The sequence below is a fragment of the Lissotriton helveticus genome, chromosome 1_1 (genome assembly GCF_964261635.1).
Source record: "Lissotriton helveticus chromosome 1_1, aLisHel1.1, whole genome shotgun sequence".
In the NCBI taxonomy this organism is placed as follows: domain Eukaryota; kingdom Metazoa; phylum Chordata; class Amphibia; order Caudata; family Salamandridae; genus Lissotriton; species Lissotriton helveticus.
The window spans coordinates 1,658,099,007-1,658,117,511 of NC_136057.1; the positions used below are offsets into that span (position 1 = coordinate 1,658,099,007).

The following is an 18,505-nucleotide window of genomic DNA, read 5'->3' on the forward strand; positions in this document are numbered from 1 at the left end:
GCTGAAGAAATAAATGCAAATTGACTTTTACATACAAAATAAGAAAGCTTTTTAAACAGTTGTTGCCTCATTGTTCTGGAAAAAATCTCTGAACCTGGATTTTCTGCTGGAAAAAAATCTATTTTTCGTGATACCATAAAACTGTGCATTAGTGGGTTTGCTGATTTACGCCACCCAGGTATAATTTCACACAACATAACACATTTCTGAGAGTGGATTTGAGAGGGAAGGGTGGTAAGGATACTTGAAAGGCATCCATGAATTGTAAAAACCATTGATGGATTAAAATTATGGAAAACGCTTTTGCTTTTAATGTGTTATTATGGGACACATTTAGCTTTTTGTTCATAGCAGTAGCTCAGATAAATGTTGGAATCTTATAATATTGTTAATGTGCAGTGTTTGTAAAGTCTGTTTCTTTAAAGCAGCATGAATACTGAGTAATCCTAGACAAAAACTCACTAGGCTTCAATTTCATTATCTGAAAAAAAGAAAAATTCTTAGAAGCAGACAAACCACCAGAATTAAGCGCTCAAAAGAAATTGAATATTTATATTTATAGTCTTGTTTGGCTCTTTCTGGTTCTGCTGTCCTGTGTTTTGCTGCATCTGCAACAGTTTTAGCTGATTTGGGGGCTCTTGGCAATTTTTGGTGCTTTCAGCGTTAGAAGAGTATCCGTTACTATTGACGGCATGTAAGAAAGAGGAAGAAAAATTAGCTTGGCATCCCAGCCGGCAGAGTAGCGGGTGCGCGGGTGCAGCGCTGTGAGGCCGTGTTCCATGCAATCAGTGACCAGAGAGAGGTTGGAGTTGGCAATCTCGGAGGCCCCTTCGGCCATCTTGTGACCTGGCAATAAAGAAAAGAAAAACCTAAGAAGGTGGCATAGGGATGCTGAGCAGCATTTCATTTAATTGAAATTGTATTACATTTTTACAAAACCTTTTCTAAAGCACTGTACATAGTTACAAAAAGTGTATGCACAAATTGGAAAAAAAAGGTTAAGAAAAATATGCAACCGTCAAGACCAAAATGATGGAGCAGGAAAAGCTCAAAACAGTGTCTGATTGAAAAACATGTTGGAGGAACTAAAGATGGAGGAGGAGCAGACAAATAAACAAAGGTAGATTGAAAGATACAAGCTGGTACGCAGGCCATAGTAAGAAAAGAAAGATGGGAAGGAACAAGACAGCATAAATTAACCAGCACTGGCAAAGTCAGTATGTCTTGCTTAATTTGTTTGTTGTAAATGCTGCGATTAACCTGTTTCATGTAGGAGTGCGGGCATCGATGGCCATAGTAGTAGTGGGCATCAGTTGTCCAATATAGGGCAAGCTAAATTGGGCTATGCAAGGAAACTTACTGCCCCAAATATTTCATACATTAATGAAGCTAGTGGGGGGCATTAGAGGCCCACACAATGCTTGAATCACTTGTCTATTAATAGGTGGCAGTGGCCCCAAACAATGCACACATCAAAGGGCATAGAAATGAGTGTCACTTAAAAAAAAATGAAAGTAGTTCTTTCTACAGGAGTGTTAATGTGTGAAGGAAGCAGGTTGTAAGGGCTTTATGAGTTGATCATAAGAACAGACCCCCATGGACTTTTAGTAGAACAGCAGATCACCACGGTACAGTACTACCGAGCAAAGGGTTCACAGTAGGTGCACTGTCAATTGTGCAGGATCAAATAGTGTAAGTTAGGCATGTCCCCAGTGGCAGGAGCGCATCGTGTGAAAGATAAGAAAGTCACAAGCAGCTGTACTACATGTGAAAGATTAGCCGATCCCTCTGGGCATGTGCACCCCGAGCAGGTGGCCAGCCCTCTCTTACCGATCATAGGCAAGAAGAGCATATCATCCGGGCCATGTTTGGGTGACATGGGTATTTAGACAAAATATTGAGTTAGAAATACCGACTTACACATATATCGAGTTGTAAATATCTGCTATCCAACACTTTCCCTACTGTTGTACTAATTGGAGTGAGAGTAGTCATTTTTACCCCTCCGCTATCCAACACTTTCCATACTGTTGTATTGTCTGGAGTGGGAATAGTACATTTTATCCCTTCACTATCCCACACTTTCCCTTCTGTTGCACTCAGTGGAGTGGGAATAGTAATTTTTATTCCTCCGCTATCCAATGCTTTCCCTACTGTTGCACTGACTGGAATGGGAAACTTAAGTTTGAAGATTTGTAAATAGTTTAATGTTTTAATTTATAATATGTTTTTAGTAGATTTTATGTTATTGGTATATGTGCAACTACGAGTCGGTAGTAAAAAATATATAATTTTGGTTAAAAATCACTCATCGTTACTTCACATCTCTGCACAGAGGTAACTCGGGGTTGTTATCTTTTCTCCAAGAGGTTTTGACATACCATTACCGGACGGTGATGGCACAATATGTTCCTTAACTGGTGGCTGCCAGGCAGTAATATAGGCACTAGACCTAGAGCATAGGAACTATCGGCACTAGTCCGAGTTCAGAACATATCGTTTGAGAAATTTATTCCAGGGCAAGCGTGGTAATGTGGCACGGTCTGTATAACCTGGCAGACAGCTACAATAATTAGCTGTTTTTCCCTCTTCTAATCATGGACAGAGTGGAAATTTGTACTTATTTATGCAGGGCAGTTTGAAATACTTACGTTGTTTTCCTGCGATGTTTGCCTGCGATGTATACAATATGGCTTAAAATTTGCTTTCATCAACATCTTTATACATGATTACGTTTATGTATGAATTTAATGCAATATGTAATTACCATAAGTACAACATGCGTTAAAAATGTATGTCTAACTATGTATGCTACAATATGTTTACTACTTTTAGACTTCGTTCCAAGATGGCTGCCATACTTTCAGCCACAGTCTGTTGTTTTGCAATGGCTCTTTTATGTTTACTCACTCAACCACTTGGGCTAATTGAAAACTTTATTTATGCCCAATGCGGTACACAAAAAATATTGTGTGATCAAGAGACCGGTGGGTCTCGAAACGCGTAGCGGCAACTAAAGAATACACTTGGTGTTTTACACCCTCTTTCTGAGTGCGCATCAAATCCTTTGTGGAACCTTGGAACATTTCATATATATATATATATTCACTGAAAAAACCATAGGTTATAGACCATATATAGTTAGGAATTAGCATTTAAAAAACCTTATTTTACTCACACAAAACCATTGAAATTCCATATATAGTTAGTTGCACTAACTATATATCGCGCACCCGCAATCCACTGCTGATCATGTCACATATTACATCATTCATGACATGGTCAGTGACATCACTGATGACATCACTGATGACATCTCAAATGACATCACTGATGACATCACTGATGACAACATCCAGTGACTGTATGTTTCTGTAAAGTTAAAATATGTCTTACATATTGAAGAATGAGTGGATGTACAAGTGTCTGGATGAAGGATTTAGTAGGTGCGTGACTGACTGTATGAGTGAGTGATTAAATGTGTCTCACTGAATGCATGGGTTAGTGACTAAACTGTCTTAATTTGTGCATCATTATGTCTGTTGTTCTGTAAACTGCTGCATGTGTTGATCATTAGCTATACGAGAGGCTATATGTGTTATTAATTGGTTGCCCAAGTATTTCTATGGGAGATTGAGTTTGTGTGGGGGTGGCTGGAAGGTGTGTGACTCTATGCATAGATGTGTGAGCAGTTTATTCACTAGGTGTATGAGTTCAAGAGTGCATGTGGAAACAGCTACATGGGCAGTTGACTGTGTGCATGAGTGTATTGATGAGTGAATGGATATCTCAATGCTACATGTCATAGTAAGTACATATGTAAAACACAGTACATGTGAGAGTTGGCATATATAAATAACTGTGCATGAGAGCCACTGAATGAGTGAGTGGTTGTATCGATCATTGTGAACTTGTATCAGGGATTGTATAAGAGAGTAAATATGTGTTAGTATATGTTTCAATAAGTAAGGTGTGTTTAACTGTATAGTTGAAGAAATGGAGGTGAGATTGTTTCTTTGCATGACTGACTGGGTGTGTGAGTAACTCCATGGATGAGTGGCAGTGTGTGAGTGTCTGTATACACTGAGTGTATCTAAGGTTATATTAGAGTCTGAAGAGGTTTATCGTATTAGCACAAGAATGATGTCAAATGAGATGTCATCAGTGATGTCATCAGTGATGTCATTTGAGATGTCATCAGTGATGTCATCAGTGATGTCACTGACCATGTCATGAATGATGTAATATGTGACATGATCAGCAGTGGATTGCGGGTGCGCGATATATAGTTAGTGCAACTAACTATATATGGAATTTCAATGGTTTTGTGTGAGTAAAATAAGGTTTTTTAAATGCTAATTCCTAACTATATATGGTCTATAACCTATGGTTTTTTCAGTGAATTTTCAAGGTTTTGTAAATGCTAATTCCTAACTATATATGGTCTATAACCTATGGTTTTTTCAGTGAATTTCAATGGTTTTTTAATAGCAAATATCATAAGCTGTCGAATGTCAAGTACGTGGTAAGTGAAAACATTTTCGTGTTTATGCACACTGATCTGCTTTGAATGGTGCCCCCCCCCCTCATTTCTATTAGGAGTACTCTTTCTTTGCAGATAGTGAAAGGTAGTTAACGCAGGCCTTTGCCCCCGTTGTAATCCGTCGTGCCTGCTTCTCTCTCCATTTGATTGATTGTTATCCAAGTATTTACTGTTTTAGAATTAGTTCTCTTTGGTTCATTCTCTATTTACAAACAAACACAGAGTCGCAATACTCTGTTTAGTCTTTGCAGATAACGAAAAATCGAGTAAAAAAAAAAGAAAAGGAATCGAGCAAAATCAGTAGGCCACTAATGGGATCTCTTTTTGACCTCGCTAAAATAGAAACATTAGGAACAACCCCTCATGACAAATACAAAACTAGTGAGATGAACTGAACTCCACACAATGATGGCTGCAAAACAGCTCGGCTCCGCCACCCACCCCGCCCAAAATAACGATAAAGAACGGCTGCCATGATTGGTTGCGGAATGACCACGACGGAGCTACGAAATGGTGCTGCTCTCATGCTAACCCCAGCTTCAGTCTGAAACATCCAGAAACACTGTAGACTACCAATTCGATCAGTTCCGGTAGCGCCCCAATGTAACCCGGTAGAGAAGAACTAGCCCTCCCCTCTTTGACTGATGGTTCTTGTTGCCTGTCCCTTCTGTTGTCATTTAACAGAACTATTTAGCCTGCTGAAAGGGGTTGTGTTCCGACCGCTGGTTGGTGGAGACATTTTGACTATATTCTGTACCTGCGTTGTCGCGTAATGCGTCATATGACGCGCCGCGTTAGCGCATCCGGAAGTCATCCGGGGCGCGCAGCGCGTAACGTAAGCATAACAAGTCATGTGACTTGTTAATAAAACTTTTCATTGGTTCATTTTACTTTTCTTATTGTAATGATGAAAGGCTTGGTCATATGACCTAAAAATTACGCTTTTCAGTACTTCCGAACATTATTTTTTCTTAAATATATGTTATAATGTTCCAGGCTAATGTACTTTCCCGGAAATTTTACAACTGTCCTGCAAGTAAAATATATTCTTTTTTCGAGAAAAAGAGCGTTTCTTCGTCCCATGACGGAGCCGTTGAGCAAAAGAGGGTCGACCTGCTGTCTTAGTCGCCGATACGCCTGAATATGAGATTCTTATCGATCACTTTATGTTGCAGGAATAGAAAACACAACAGCCCTTGACCATTTATCTTTACTGCGTTCCTTCGTATTATACCTTTTACCCTTCATGTAATTGGTCTGCTTTATTTCACTTGCCTTTTAATGATTCTAAAACAGTCACTATTATTAAAAACTTTACCAATGTATATACTACTACCATGTTTTCTTTTAAAAACCTTTATTGTGAAAATTTCATTATACAAATACGAGCCTATAACCACGTGGGCCTGCCACAGAGCAAACTGTAATCGTATATGATGAATAGACATTTACACTGTAGAGGAACGTAACGGGCGGGCCATTAGGTTGCAAGAACTAAGGTGTCTAACAGTTACGGAATCGGTGGACGTACATTTTATAATTAAAATACGACAGGGCCAGTTACAATAAAATTATCTAGATATACATTTGCGGGCAAGTACCATGGGTGACGTAAATTCGAACTTTCAACAGTACAGTAATCAATAACACATCAGAACTTAATATCAATAGGGATGTCGAAATAGTCAATCAATTCTCGTCCCCGCCCGCCATGTGCTTCAAAACTGCATACGTATCTCGTGATTTCAAGGTTCTGCAACCAGTACACAACAAGTAGTTACGAGTCCCATTTATTCCGGCGCCATTTTGGGCGAGGACGGGCAGGTCCAGGATATAGTCAAAATGTCTCTACCAACCATCGACTATGATGATGTTCATATGCTGTATTTATTAGAGTAACACTCATCTGTCCACATGAAATTAATTTGCCACAATCTAAACATGTCATTTTAATCTTTCCAAAGTTCTTCTAAATATTTGGGACCGTTTCCCTTGCCTCTGAAGCTCTCAGTGCCACTTCTTTGATGAATGTACTAGCAGGTCAGGGGTTCTCCTCCAAATCTCTCTTTTATGCAGCACTATAATTAATTGGTGCCACCTCTCCATATGACGATGCATGGTATAGTTACCACAACTATATATTTTTTCGGTTCCTCTGGAGAGTTCATCGTGGCAGATGAAGCGTGTAACGTACCGGGCATTTACCTTTTTTTGCATGTACAGGAAAGGAAAAAAAAATCGAGCGTCCGAGTTCTAAGGTGTCCCAGGGCCATTTTAGTGGACCAGGCCCAAATCCAAAGAACAGGCCGCCATTTTGAGAGTCCTCTTGCAGCCGCCTGTCGCTGTAGCATCAAGAGCAGCTGAAACTCAGCTGAATGGCAACTGAAACGGTAAAGGGGCGCCCCACTACAGCAGACGAGCCTCCACCTAGGAAGGCCCATTCACGCCGGCTCCCCCCCCCCTTCGGGCACCCCACGCCGTTATTCGGAGCAGTATTGTAGGATGGCCACACCAGTGCGGCAACTTGCTAGACATCACCTCGGTGGTAACCGAATCTCAACGCCTTGTGGTGTCTTCTATTCAAAAAACATTGTTATGCTGCCTTCGACCTATTCGCCGCAAGTGCGCACACAACTCAACTGCATAGCTTGCTAGACACCACCTCGGTGCCATCCGGATCTTGGAATGTCAGCACCTTTTGGTGTCTTCTCTTCAGAAAATATTGTTGCGCTGCCTTTGGCCCCATTCGCACATCAGTCCGCTACTGACGCCATCTCACAGGCTAATGGGGCGCCCCACGCCGACTTTCAGCATTGTAGAATGACCACACCAGTACAGCAACTTGCTAGACATCACCTCGGTGCCATCCGGATCTCGGCGCCCCACTGCAGATGAAGTGCCTCTCAACTATGAAACCACCACGGTGACATCCGGATCTTGGCGCGTTGTGCTGCCTTCGGCCTATTCGCACATCGGTCCGCTACTGACGCCATCTCACAGGCTAATGGGGCGACCCACGCCGAGTTTCAGCATTGTAGGATGACCACACCAGTACAGCAACTTGCTAGACATCACCTCGGTGCCATCCGAATCTTGGCATCTCAACGCCTAGTGGTATCTTCCATACAAAAAATATTGTTACGCTGCCTTTGCCCCATTCGCACATCAGTCCGCAACTTAGACATCACCTCGGTGCCATCCGGATCTTGGCATCTCAGCGCCTTGTGGTGTCAGTCAGAAAATATTGTTGCGCTGCCTTTGGCCCCATTCGCACATCGGTCCGCTACTGACGCCATCTCACAGGCCAACGGGGCGCCCCACGCCGACTTTCAACATTGTAGGATGGCCACAGAAGTGCGACAACTTACTAGACACCACCTCGGTGCCATCCGGATCTTGGCGCGTTGTGCTGCCTTCGGCCTATTCGCACATCGGTCCGCTACTGACGCCATCTCACAGGCCAACGGGGCGCCCCACGCCGACTTTCAGCATTGTTGGATGGCCACACCAGTGCGGCAACTTACTAGACACCACCTCGGTGCCATCCGGATCTTGGCGCGTTGTGCTGCCTTCGGCCTATTCGCACATCGGTCCACTACTGACGCAAACTCACAGGCCAACGGGGCGCCCCACGCCGACTTTCAGCATTGTAGGATGGCCACACCAGTGCTGCAACTTGCTGGACACCACCTCGGTGCCATCCGGATCTTGGCGCGTTGTATTGCCTTCGGCCTATTCGCACATCGGTCCGCTACTGACGCCGCCTCACGTGCCAACGTATTTTCTCCGCATTTTATACCCTATGCCGCATAACAGGTCATGTGACTTGTTTATAAAACTTTTCATTGGTTCATTTTACTTTTGGTTTCCTAATGATGGAAGGCTTGATCATATGACCTAAAAACAACACTTTTCATTGGATGAAAACTTTTTTTTTTTCCCAAACGATGAAAGCCCCACCTTGTTTCTGGATGTTTCAGACTAAACTGGCGTCAGCATGAGAGCACCACCATCTCGTAGCTCCGTCGTGGTCATTCCGCGAGCAATCATGGCAGCCGCTCCCCACCAGAAGCCTGCAGGAGTCGGGGCCCCCAAAACTTTTGATGAATTCTCAAGGCAGAGGGGACGCTTTCGAGAATGGGGTCCAAGACCTAGCAGACAAGCGTCCGATTTCCAAGGTGTCCCAGGGCCATTTCAGTGGACCAGGCCCAAAAAGGAAAGAGCCTGCCGCCATTTTGAGAGTCCTGTGACAGCCGCCTATCGCTGCACCGCAAGAGTGGGCGCAACTCAGCTGAATTGCGGCTTTTGACACAGTGGACCAAAAACGGACGGAATGGCAACTGAAACGGTAAAGGGGCGCCCCACTACAACAGATGACACTTCACCTGGAGAGGCCCGTTCACGCCGCCTCCCCCGGGGCGCCCCACGCCGTTATTCGGAGCAGCATTGTAGGATACCAAAACCAGTGCGGCAACTTACTGGACATCACCTTGGTGCCATCGTTCTGCTGCCTTGGAACTATTCGCACAACAGTTTGCTACTGATGACCCACCCCCCGCGACGCCCCACGCCGTTATTTGCTGGGTGGCAACTTACTAGACATCACTTTCGTGTCATCTAGATTTCGGCCCGTTCTGCTGCCTTGGAACTATTCGCACAACAGTTTGCTACTGATGACCCACCCCCCGCGACGCCCCACGCCGGAAATCTGGACGTTGTGCTGCGTTGGGACTATTCGCACAGCCGACCGCTACTTCGTTGTTTTTCCCTAAAAATTTTTATATGTTATTACTATTTTTGTTTTCTTGTATATATTTATAAATTATTAAAGTTTTATAATCTTACTACTTTGTCAGAGTGCTACATATTTTTAATGTGACACATAATTGTAAAAACTTTGATGTACAAAGAGTCATCCCTGGAATCTTCCGCTTCACGCTCGGTCCCCTCCCCAATCACAATACAGGATGGTTTTCAGATAATAGCAACGCTTCTGCTGTGACGGATCTCATCGAGTGTGGGCCTTGATCTACTATAACTCCTTTGAAGAGGGGTGATTCTTTACAGCTGTGGCCATAAACTACATCTGCAGGGCTAGCTGATAGCCTAGGACCGGCCTGGACAATCGGACACAGAGGAAAAGGAGTGTCAGAGGGTGCGGTAGTGAATAGGGCGAAAGGGAGGTGTCGGGCGGGCACAGGGTGTGATTCTCAGGGAAGAGCAGCGCAGATGGGGGGAGGTTTATTACCCATGCATAAGACAGAGAGCGGGGGTGACCACTGCCTGGGTGAGATGCTTGCGAGGGTGGGGAGCCATGCTAAGGATCGACAGCGTGCACAGAGTGGGTCTGGTCAAGGCATCTAAAATGGCTGCCGTGCACGACAAAAGTGTGGCATTTGAAAAAAGACAAGATGGCGCAGACAATGTTTTTCAACACTTCCTGATTTCCTTCGAATCGAACGTTAACAGACGTTGGGGCATATTACCAAAGTTAAGCGATATTTATCCCTAACGATGCATTGCAAAGATTTTTTTACCGTCAGAAATTATCGCAGATAAACCTTGCTATTATCAAGGTTTATTGCAAATACGATAAAAAACGACCGCAATGCATTAATAATCGCTGAAAACTCAGCGATATTCATGCATTACCGAGCTAATGCTCTTAGCCATGTTATCCACCTCCCATTGGATAACATGGCTAAGAACTGCTCAGGGCAGCTGTTACTTTTTGGAGATATTCGCGCTTATCTCGAATATTTCCAAAAGTTGATAATAGGAGATAGCGATGTTAGCGACTGTTTCCAGTCGCTAACATCTTGGCATGCCCACTTTGCATGTCATTAGTGATAAATATCACTCACATGCAAAGTGGGGCCCAAGATGGTCGCTATCTCCTACTAGCCGTCGCTAACTGGTGTTAGCAACAGCTAGGTAATACAGATATAATTTTATCTCCGCGAAGCGGAGCGCTGTTACAGATATATATCTTGTTTTTGAACGTTAATTTCTCAAAATGCACTGAAGCACATATATTGAGACCTAGCAAAGGCACATCGGGCTACCAGTCCCTAATATTTTACCAAGTTTCGTGCAAATCCATTCAGCCGTTCGATTATTATTATTATTTTTTTTTTTTGCCCCGCGGGGCCCTTTTAAAACCTCCACATCAAACCTAGGGGGTCAGCGAGGATCTACTATGCCCCCTTATGGTCATTTGCCCCTTCGCTTTGGCCTCCTCTTGTCTCTCGATCCTACCGAGAGACAAGATGGCGGCCGCTACGTACTGTTTGGAATGTTTACAGACACCGGAGAGCCAATCAGCATCGCTTCGCAAAGCTCCGTAACGCGAAAAGTACGCGAAGCGGTGCGCTGTTACAGATATATATCTTTTTTTGAACGTTAATTTCTCAAAATCCACTGAAGCACATATATTGAGACCTAGCAAAGGCACATCGGGCTACCAGTCCCTACAATTTTGCCAAGTTTCGTGCAAATCCATTCAGCCGTTCGATTATTATTATTATTTTTTTTTTTGTCCCGCGGGGCCCTTTTAAAACCTCCACATCAAACCTAGGGGGTCAGCGAGGATCTACTATTCCCCCTTATGGTCATTTGCCCCTTCGCTTTGGCCTCCTCTTGTCTCTCGATCCTACCGAGAGACAAGATGGCGGCCGCTACGGACTGTTTGGAATGTTGACAGACGCCGGAGAACCAATCAGCTTCGCTTCACAAAGCTCCGTTGCGCGAAAAGTACGCGTCCTGGAGCGCTGCCCGGTCCGCTGTTACAGATATATATCTTTTTTTAAACGTTAATTTCTCAAAATCCACTGTAGCACATATATTGAGACCTACAAAAGGCACATCGGGCTACCAGTCCCTACAATTTTGCCAAGTTTTGTGCAAATCCATTCAGCCGTTCGGGCTAAAAGTGAGGCCAACCGCCCTATGGAAAACTCAATGTTAAAAACACGTTTTGGGACCCCCCTTTTTTCTCGACCCCCCCTGGACGAACCCCCCCCCAATTTTCAGGGGCTGCTCAGAAACAAAATGTGCCATTTTCCTGAAAATTTCAGCCAATTCCGTCCACAAACGCCAAAGTTATTAGACATAGAATTTTCAAAAAACCCATAGAGAAAAAATCCTAACTATATATACCTACTGGCGACCGCCAGTAGGTAATATATATATATATATATATATATATATATATATATATATACACATTATTATATATGTGCTTCAACTTTTTTTAATTAAGTTTATTTGTTATATTTGGTAAATGTATATAAAATCGAATTTATTTTTTCAAAGTATATTTTTGTATTAAATATATTTAATATTTATTATTTTATTATATATATATATATATATATATATATATATATATATATATATATATATATATTCACTGAAAAAACCATAGGTTATAGACCATATATAGTTAGGAATTAGCATTTAGAAAACCTTATTTTACTCACACAAAACCATTGAAATTCCATATATAGTTAGTTGCACTAACTATATATCGCGCACCCGCAATCCACTGCTGATGATGTCACATATTACATCATTCATGACATGGTCAGTGACATCACTGATGACATCACTGATGACATCTCAAATGACATCACTGATGACATCACTGATAACAACATCCAGTGATTTTTTGTTTCTATAAAGTTTAAATATGTCTTACATATTGAAGAATGAGTGGATGTGTAAGTGTCTGGACGAAGGATTTAGTAGGTGCATGACTGACTGTATGAGTGAGTGATTAAATGTGTCTCACTGACTGCATGGGTTAGTGACTAAACTGTCTTAATTTGTGCATCATTATGTCTGTTGTTCTGTAAACTGCTGCATGTGTTGATCAGTAGCTATATGAGTAACTATATGGGTTATTGATTGATTGCCCAAGTATTTGTATGGGAGACTGAGTGTGTGTGTGGCTAGCTGGGAGGTGTGTGACTCTGTGCAGATCAATCTGTACTTGTATCAATGATTGTATAAGAAGGTAAGTATGTGTTAGTATATGTTTGAAAATGTAAGGTGCTCTATGTTTAACTGTATAGACAAGAAAATGGAAGTGTCATTGATTCTTTACAGGACTGACTAGGTGTGTGAGTAACTCCATGGATGAGTGGCAGACTGTGAGTGTCTGTATAGGTGTATGAGTGCATATGATAGTGTTGTAAAGATGAGTGATTGTATGTATGAATGATTGTATGGGTGAATGAGTGAAGGTGTGTGTAGACGTAGCAATCAGTGAGTGCGTATGTAGTAACTAGTATTGGTGTGTCAATGGTTTCAAAAATTATACTCTCTTTTTAACACTGGGTGAAACAGAGGTTATATTAAAATGTGAGGAGATGCATTGTATTGTCACATGAATGATATCATCAGTGATGTGGTCATTGATGTCAAATGAGATGTCATCAGTGATGTCATCAGTGATGTCATTTGAGATGTCATCAGTGATGTCATCAGTGATGTCACTGACCATGTCATGAATGATGTAATATGTGACATCATCAGCAGTGGATTGCGGGTGCGCGATATATAGTTAGTGCAACTAACTATATATGGAATTTCAATGGTTTTGTGTGAGTAAAATAAGGTTTTCTAAATGCTAATTCCTAACTATATATGGTCTATAACCTATGGTTTTTTCAGTGAATTTTCAAGGTTTTGTAAATGCTAATTCCTAACTATATATGGTCTATAACCTATGGTTTTTTTCTGTGAATTTCATTGGTTTTTTAACAGCTAATATCTGTAGCTGTAAAATGTATTCTTCTTTAAATCCAAAAATATATTTTATATGTTTATGAATAATTTTTTTTTTAAATATTTTTTTTTCTTCGTTCCCGCTTCGCGAATCGGGAAGCTTCCCGTTAGCTGACCTTGATGCCGCGAAATAGACCGCGAGCCGGTAAACGTTTCTTTACCGCAAGTGCCGCATTAGAAAACAACATCGTGACGCCTCCCGTCCGCATGACGTTTCACGTTGTCGCGTGATACGTCATATGACGTGCTACGTTAGCGAACTGGTACGCGAAGCGAGTCGCAAAGCGCAGGTTTCTGGAAGCAAACCGGGAGGCCCTGCAAAGCGCTTAACGTAAACACAGCAAGTCATGTGACTTGGTAATAACACTTTTCATTGGTTCATTTCACTTTTGGTTTCCTAATGATGTAAGACTAGGTCATATAATCTAAAATGAACACTTTTGATTGGTTGAGAACTCTTGTTTTTCCCAAATGATGAAAATCCCTCCTTCTTTCCTCACTCTGACTTTCATCATTGTGAGAGAAAGACCCTTTGTGATCACTGAGCAATGGCTTCTTTAGTAGCTTCAGCTGGTGCTTCCCCAGCACCTCCACCACATCCAAGGAAGAGTGGACCACCTGCTCAAGTTATAATTCAACAAGAAGAAGAAGAAGAGGAACAGGACGACGAGCACGAAGAGAGGCAGTTTTTGCCTGAGCAGCCCAGGACGTCTCACCGGAAAGAAAACTTCATTTGGCAATTTTTTAAAATTCCCAAAGGTCAGAAAAAAGTAAATGCAAGATACGTAACTTGCCTTATATGTCAAGATAGACTGTCCAGAGGAACCGAGAAAAAATACAGTTTCGGAAACTACACAATGCATCGCCATATGACTAGGTGGCATCCTAACAACTACAGTGCTGCACAGTTTCGGAACGACCTAGATAATCTCCCTATTATGGCCAGAAGATCTGTTGTACCGGAAGTAACGGGACCAGAGGGCAGGGAGATGGTGCCAAATATACAAATGAAATTTGGTGAAGTAAAACACATCTGCGTATTTTGCGATGGATTCATTTCCTACGGAGAAAAAAGCATCACTCTGATCAACAGAGCTATTGACTATCATATGCAAGTTTGTACGAAACGCCCAAAATAATAAATACTTCTTTTTTAGTTTTGTTGCTCCTGTTGAGCCCTTTACAATGAATCGTTTTCATTGCCCCCTCCAAGAAAACCCCCCAAAAATATAAAACTGTTCAGAAAAATTCAAAAAAAGTAAAAAAATGTTCCGAAAAATAATAAAAAAAATATAAAACAACAAAAACAATAAAAAAAAAAGTTCTTTTCAGAACTACCTCCCCGTTATTAAAAAATTGGTACAATATTTGGAACTGTGCCAACCTCTATTTCTCTTAGTTCGCTTCCCAGTTCGCTCGCCGGTACGCGAACCAGAAGCGAACCAAAAACAGTAAGTATAAGGGAAGGAAACAGACACTTATGTTAAAAGAAAGACAGCTATAGGGGAGTAAACTAGAGATACTATTACCCGTAATCCACTGCTGATGATGTCACATATTACATCATTCATGACATGCTCACTGACATCATCAGCAGAGGATTGCGGGTTTTTTGGCAACGTGCCTTATCCACGGTTTAATAACGGTGCCTTTTGCTTTATATAAGTTTTCAAATTGTATGAAATATATACCAATAGGTCGTTATGAACCTTTAGGTAGTGCTTTTCTTCATGAGGTCTGGTCGCTTCCATACACATACAGATGTTTCAAAGATGATCAAGAAGTTTATCTGAATGGAGAGGAATGCACTGAGACGCCAGATCATTCACTAATGTGTAGGCATATACAGTTACACGGTTCATGCAACAAACACCGACCAAATATGGCTTGCGTGTTGCAAGGCACGCCAGTTCCTGCTATCATCCCCACGTTCAAGTTGTTGGAAAATGGTAGTTATTTGATGCTCAATAATGAAGATTGTTCTGAGTTAATTGAAAAGGGTCTGCACCTCTGTACGGGTGTTCGCTATGTGAAGCACGAAAGTTTCACGGGCCGAACTCAAGGCCACCTCTCTCTGAGACAAAAGAGCTCTTATTCTTGCCATGCCGTTGAAATCTGTCCCAAGGTTGGTATTTGTGGCCAGATTGAAAACTCCCTATGTTCATGTGTGGGAGGAAATAGAACATTTCTGCAGCAAATAACCCGTTCACTTACTGTTACGATAAAAGGAATACTTTTAATTCAGATTTGCCTTTCAATTTCAGCAAGATGGTTCCGACTATCTTTAACGCATCCTCCACAAAGACCCTGGCGCACTTTTTTAAAGTTGTTACCAGTGGTCTCGTGACTTCATTTGAGAAAATCTTTGGAGTCATCCCTGCTTCCTTTCATTCTATTTTCTCCACTCTGGTTCGTGGATTGGCATTTTTACTTGCATTACCAGCGGACGCTCTTGTGCTTTTTTACATTTTTAAATATGGATGTCCCTCCTATGCAACCTCCCACCCTGCAGCTGCTGACACTGTTCCGCAATCGCATGCTAGAATATTATGGCACAATGCCGTTGGCGATATTAAGCACGGCATATGGATTATCTTTTCGATTCTCCTACTTCACCTGTGTCCAGCCTGTATTTCACTGCCTAACCTGTGATTTCGATTGGGCCATTGATTTGTGTCTCTGCGGACCGGTTTCTCCTGACGTCGACTTTAATCAGCTGATGACTCCTATCATTACTCACGAGTTGGTTTGTCCTGGCGAAAGGATTATGGCTGTGGCATTGATGCATGGACTACTTGGTCCCTGGAATTTACTGGCGGCAGCACAGTCATTCTTGGAACCGAGCTTTCTTGAAAACCCACCGAGCTGTCCTCTGATGGTGATAGAGGATCCGGTGCTGGGAGAGCACGTATGTTCTTTTCCGCTTTTAAATTGGATGGCTGAACTGTTTTCGGATGAAGACGGTGACTTCCTATTGGAGGCTGTTGCAGCTTATTTTGCATACACAGTTATGTCATAGACCTTTTTCATGTTTGATATGCTGAGTACTAGCATTTCATTGACAATTCATTGACTTATTTGTCAAGTTTTTATTATTTACCTTGCCTATTGGCTTAAGACTCGATAAAGTACTTGGCTGTTTTATTTTTCTTTAGCATTAAATTTTCCTAGTTTTTAATGCTTTACCTTGCGGACCGTCCACATATAAACTTGCAATCTGCTCTCATGAGATGGCACTTCTATTATCTTATTCAGTTCGTTTCCGGATCATGGGGAGGTGTCATCTAGGTCCTGGATATCTTTACACCGTGTTAAGTTAGCATGGGCTCATTACCGGTTTAAACGCCATTTTTCCTTTTTTGCAACTTCTGCACACGACACTTAGTTGTTGCTTTAGCTTTCCACCTAGTAGTTCATCGTGGTTTACATGAGAATAATATGTTATTGCTCTACTATCTGCTTTGCTTGTTAAACTATATCTGTACAGCGAGTGCTAAAGTTTCAAGAACAACACGATACAGAATTGTTATGAGGTCTGATCTCCACGACTTCATACTCATAACATAAGTGCAACTTCTGCCAATTCTGGGCATGAGGCGGGTTTTATATTGCTTTGCCGAACACACATACACAACAGTTGATGCGGTTCACATGAAGAGAGAGCTGGTGTATGCTGATGTGATTCCTTCAAATCTAAGACACTAAAGTATGGGCACGCCCTAAACCAACACAAAGAGACCTTCTTAGCAAATAATATAATATGTGTATTAGGGAGGGTGAGATATAAGCAGCCGCGGGCCGTGGAGGGAGTTACGGTGAGGCAGGGAGGCGGGGAGGGGGAGAAGCAGGGTGGAGCCCTCTATACCTTGCCCCTCCCCCTCCCCGCCTCCCTGCCCCACCGTAACTCCCTCCACGGCCCGCGGCTGCTTATAAGTGTTGCTAACTCTTATTCATTTACAGCATGTTAACATACTGTCACCATTCGCTTTTTATGTACTAGTAACTATGCTGGTAATTTTGCTACTGATAATATGTGTACTTGTATTCTCCACCCTGCTTCTCCCCCTCCCCGCCTCCCTGCCTCACCGTAACTCCCTCCACGGCCCGCGGCTGCTTATAAGTGTTGCTAACTCTTATTCATTTACAGCATGTTAACATACTATCACCATTCGCTTTTTATGTACTAGTAACTATGCTGGTAATTTTGCTACTGATAATATGTGTACTTGTATTATCTAAGATACTACGCCTGAGAAGACGGCATTAGTAAATAAACATTTCAAATACACATGTGTTCTTCTTAACTCCATGTTCTGGTTTCTAAGAAATATATAACGACCGACTGTTCATGAGTTCCACGTATCCTGAGGTACTATAAGTTCATATTCTGGATTGTCTAAACATTGAGAGTTTGTTATATCCAATGTGACACTGTACCTAGCTTGCTAAGGAGTTTTTGATTACTAACGTGAGTTTTGGGACACCCTAATTCGCCGAGGTTCCAATCCTCTGTCCACAGTTCTGTGTGAGAACAGAAACCCTGCGACAGGGGCACCCCCGACCCTTGCTGGAGCTTCATCACACTTGCGATACAACTCCAGCAATGCGCCACCTTTACGGCACAGATACATCACGCATCTGTGCTGTTTTTGCCCCATGATGCGCCGCATTGTAAATGCAGCACACCATAGGTGACGGAACAGCGGCACAGAATGACTAACACATCCCTGGTGATGCGCCAGTCATCATAAATGTATCCCTATGCTTCTTATCTTGTTAGAGATGAACCGCCATATGTATCATCAAAGTTTTTTGCATTTCCTAAATAGCGAACTTTAAGGAATAAATAGCGATTCTTTACCATTCCTATTTTGCGATTAGCTATTTGCTAATTACAAATTACCCATTCATTTCCTTCATTTCCATAGGGCGGTTGGACTCACTTTTAGCTCGAACGGCTGAATGGATTTCCACAAAACTTGGCAAAATTGTAGGGACTGGTAGCCCGATGTGCCTTTGCTATGTCTCAAGATATATGCTCCAGTGGTTTTTACGAAAATTAACTTTGAAAAATATATATTGGGCTACATTGGCCTATATATATGTTGGAGCCCAAATGTAGCCCAATGTAGCCCAATGAAGCCCAATGTAGCCCAATGTAGCCCAAAGATG

At 42.2% G+C, this 18,505-nt stretch overlaps 1 protein-coding gene across 4 annotated transcripts in view; it reads right to left on the reverse strand.

The window, feature by feature from the left end:
* Positions 1-282: 282 nt before the first annotated feature.
* The window catches only part of LOC144829924 (retinol dehydrogenase 16-like), a 120,227-nt gene continuing 102,004 nt past the window's right edge, over positions 283-18,505 (reverse strand). For all 4 annotated transcript variants that reach the window (XM_078688869.1, XM_078688867.1, XM_078688868.1 and 1 more), the window contains exon 5: positions 283-846. In XM_078688869.1, the coding sequence (XP_078544995.1) occupies positions 620-846 (227 nt within the window). In that variant the 3' untranslated portion in view covers positions 283-619. The remainder of the gene's footprint in view (positions 847-18,505) is intronic.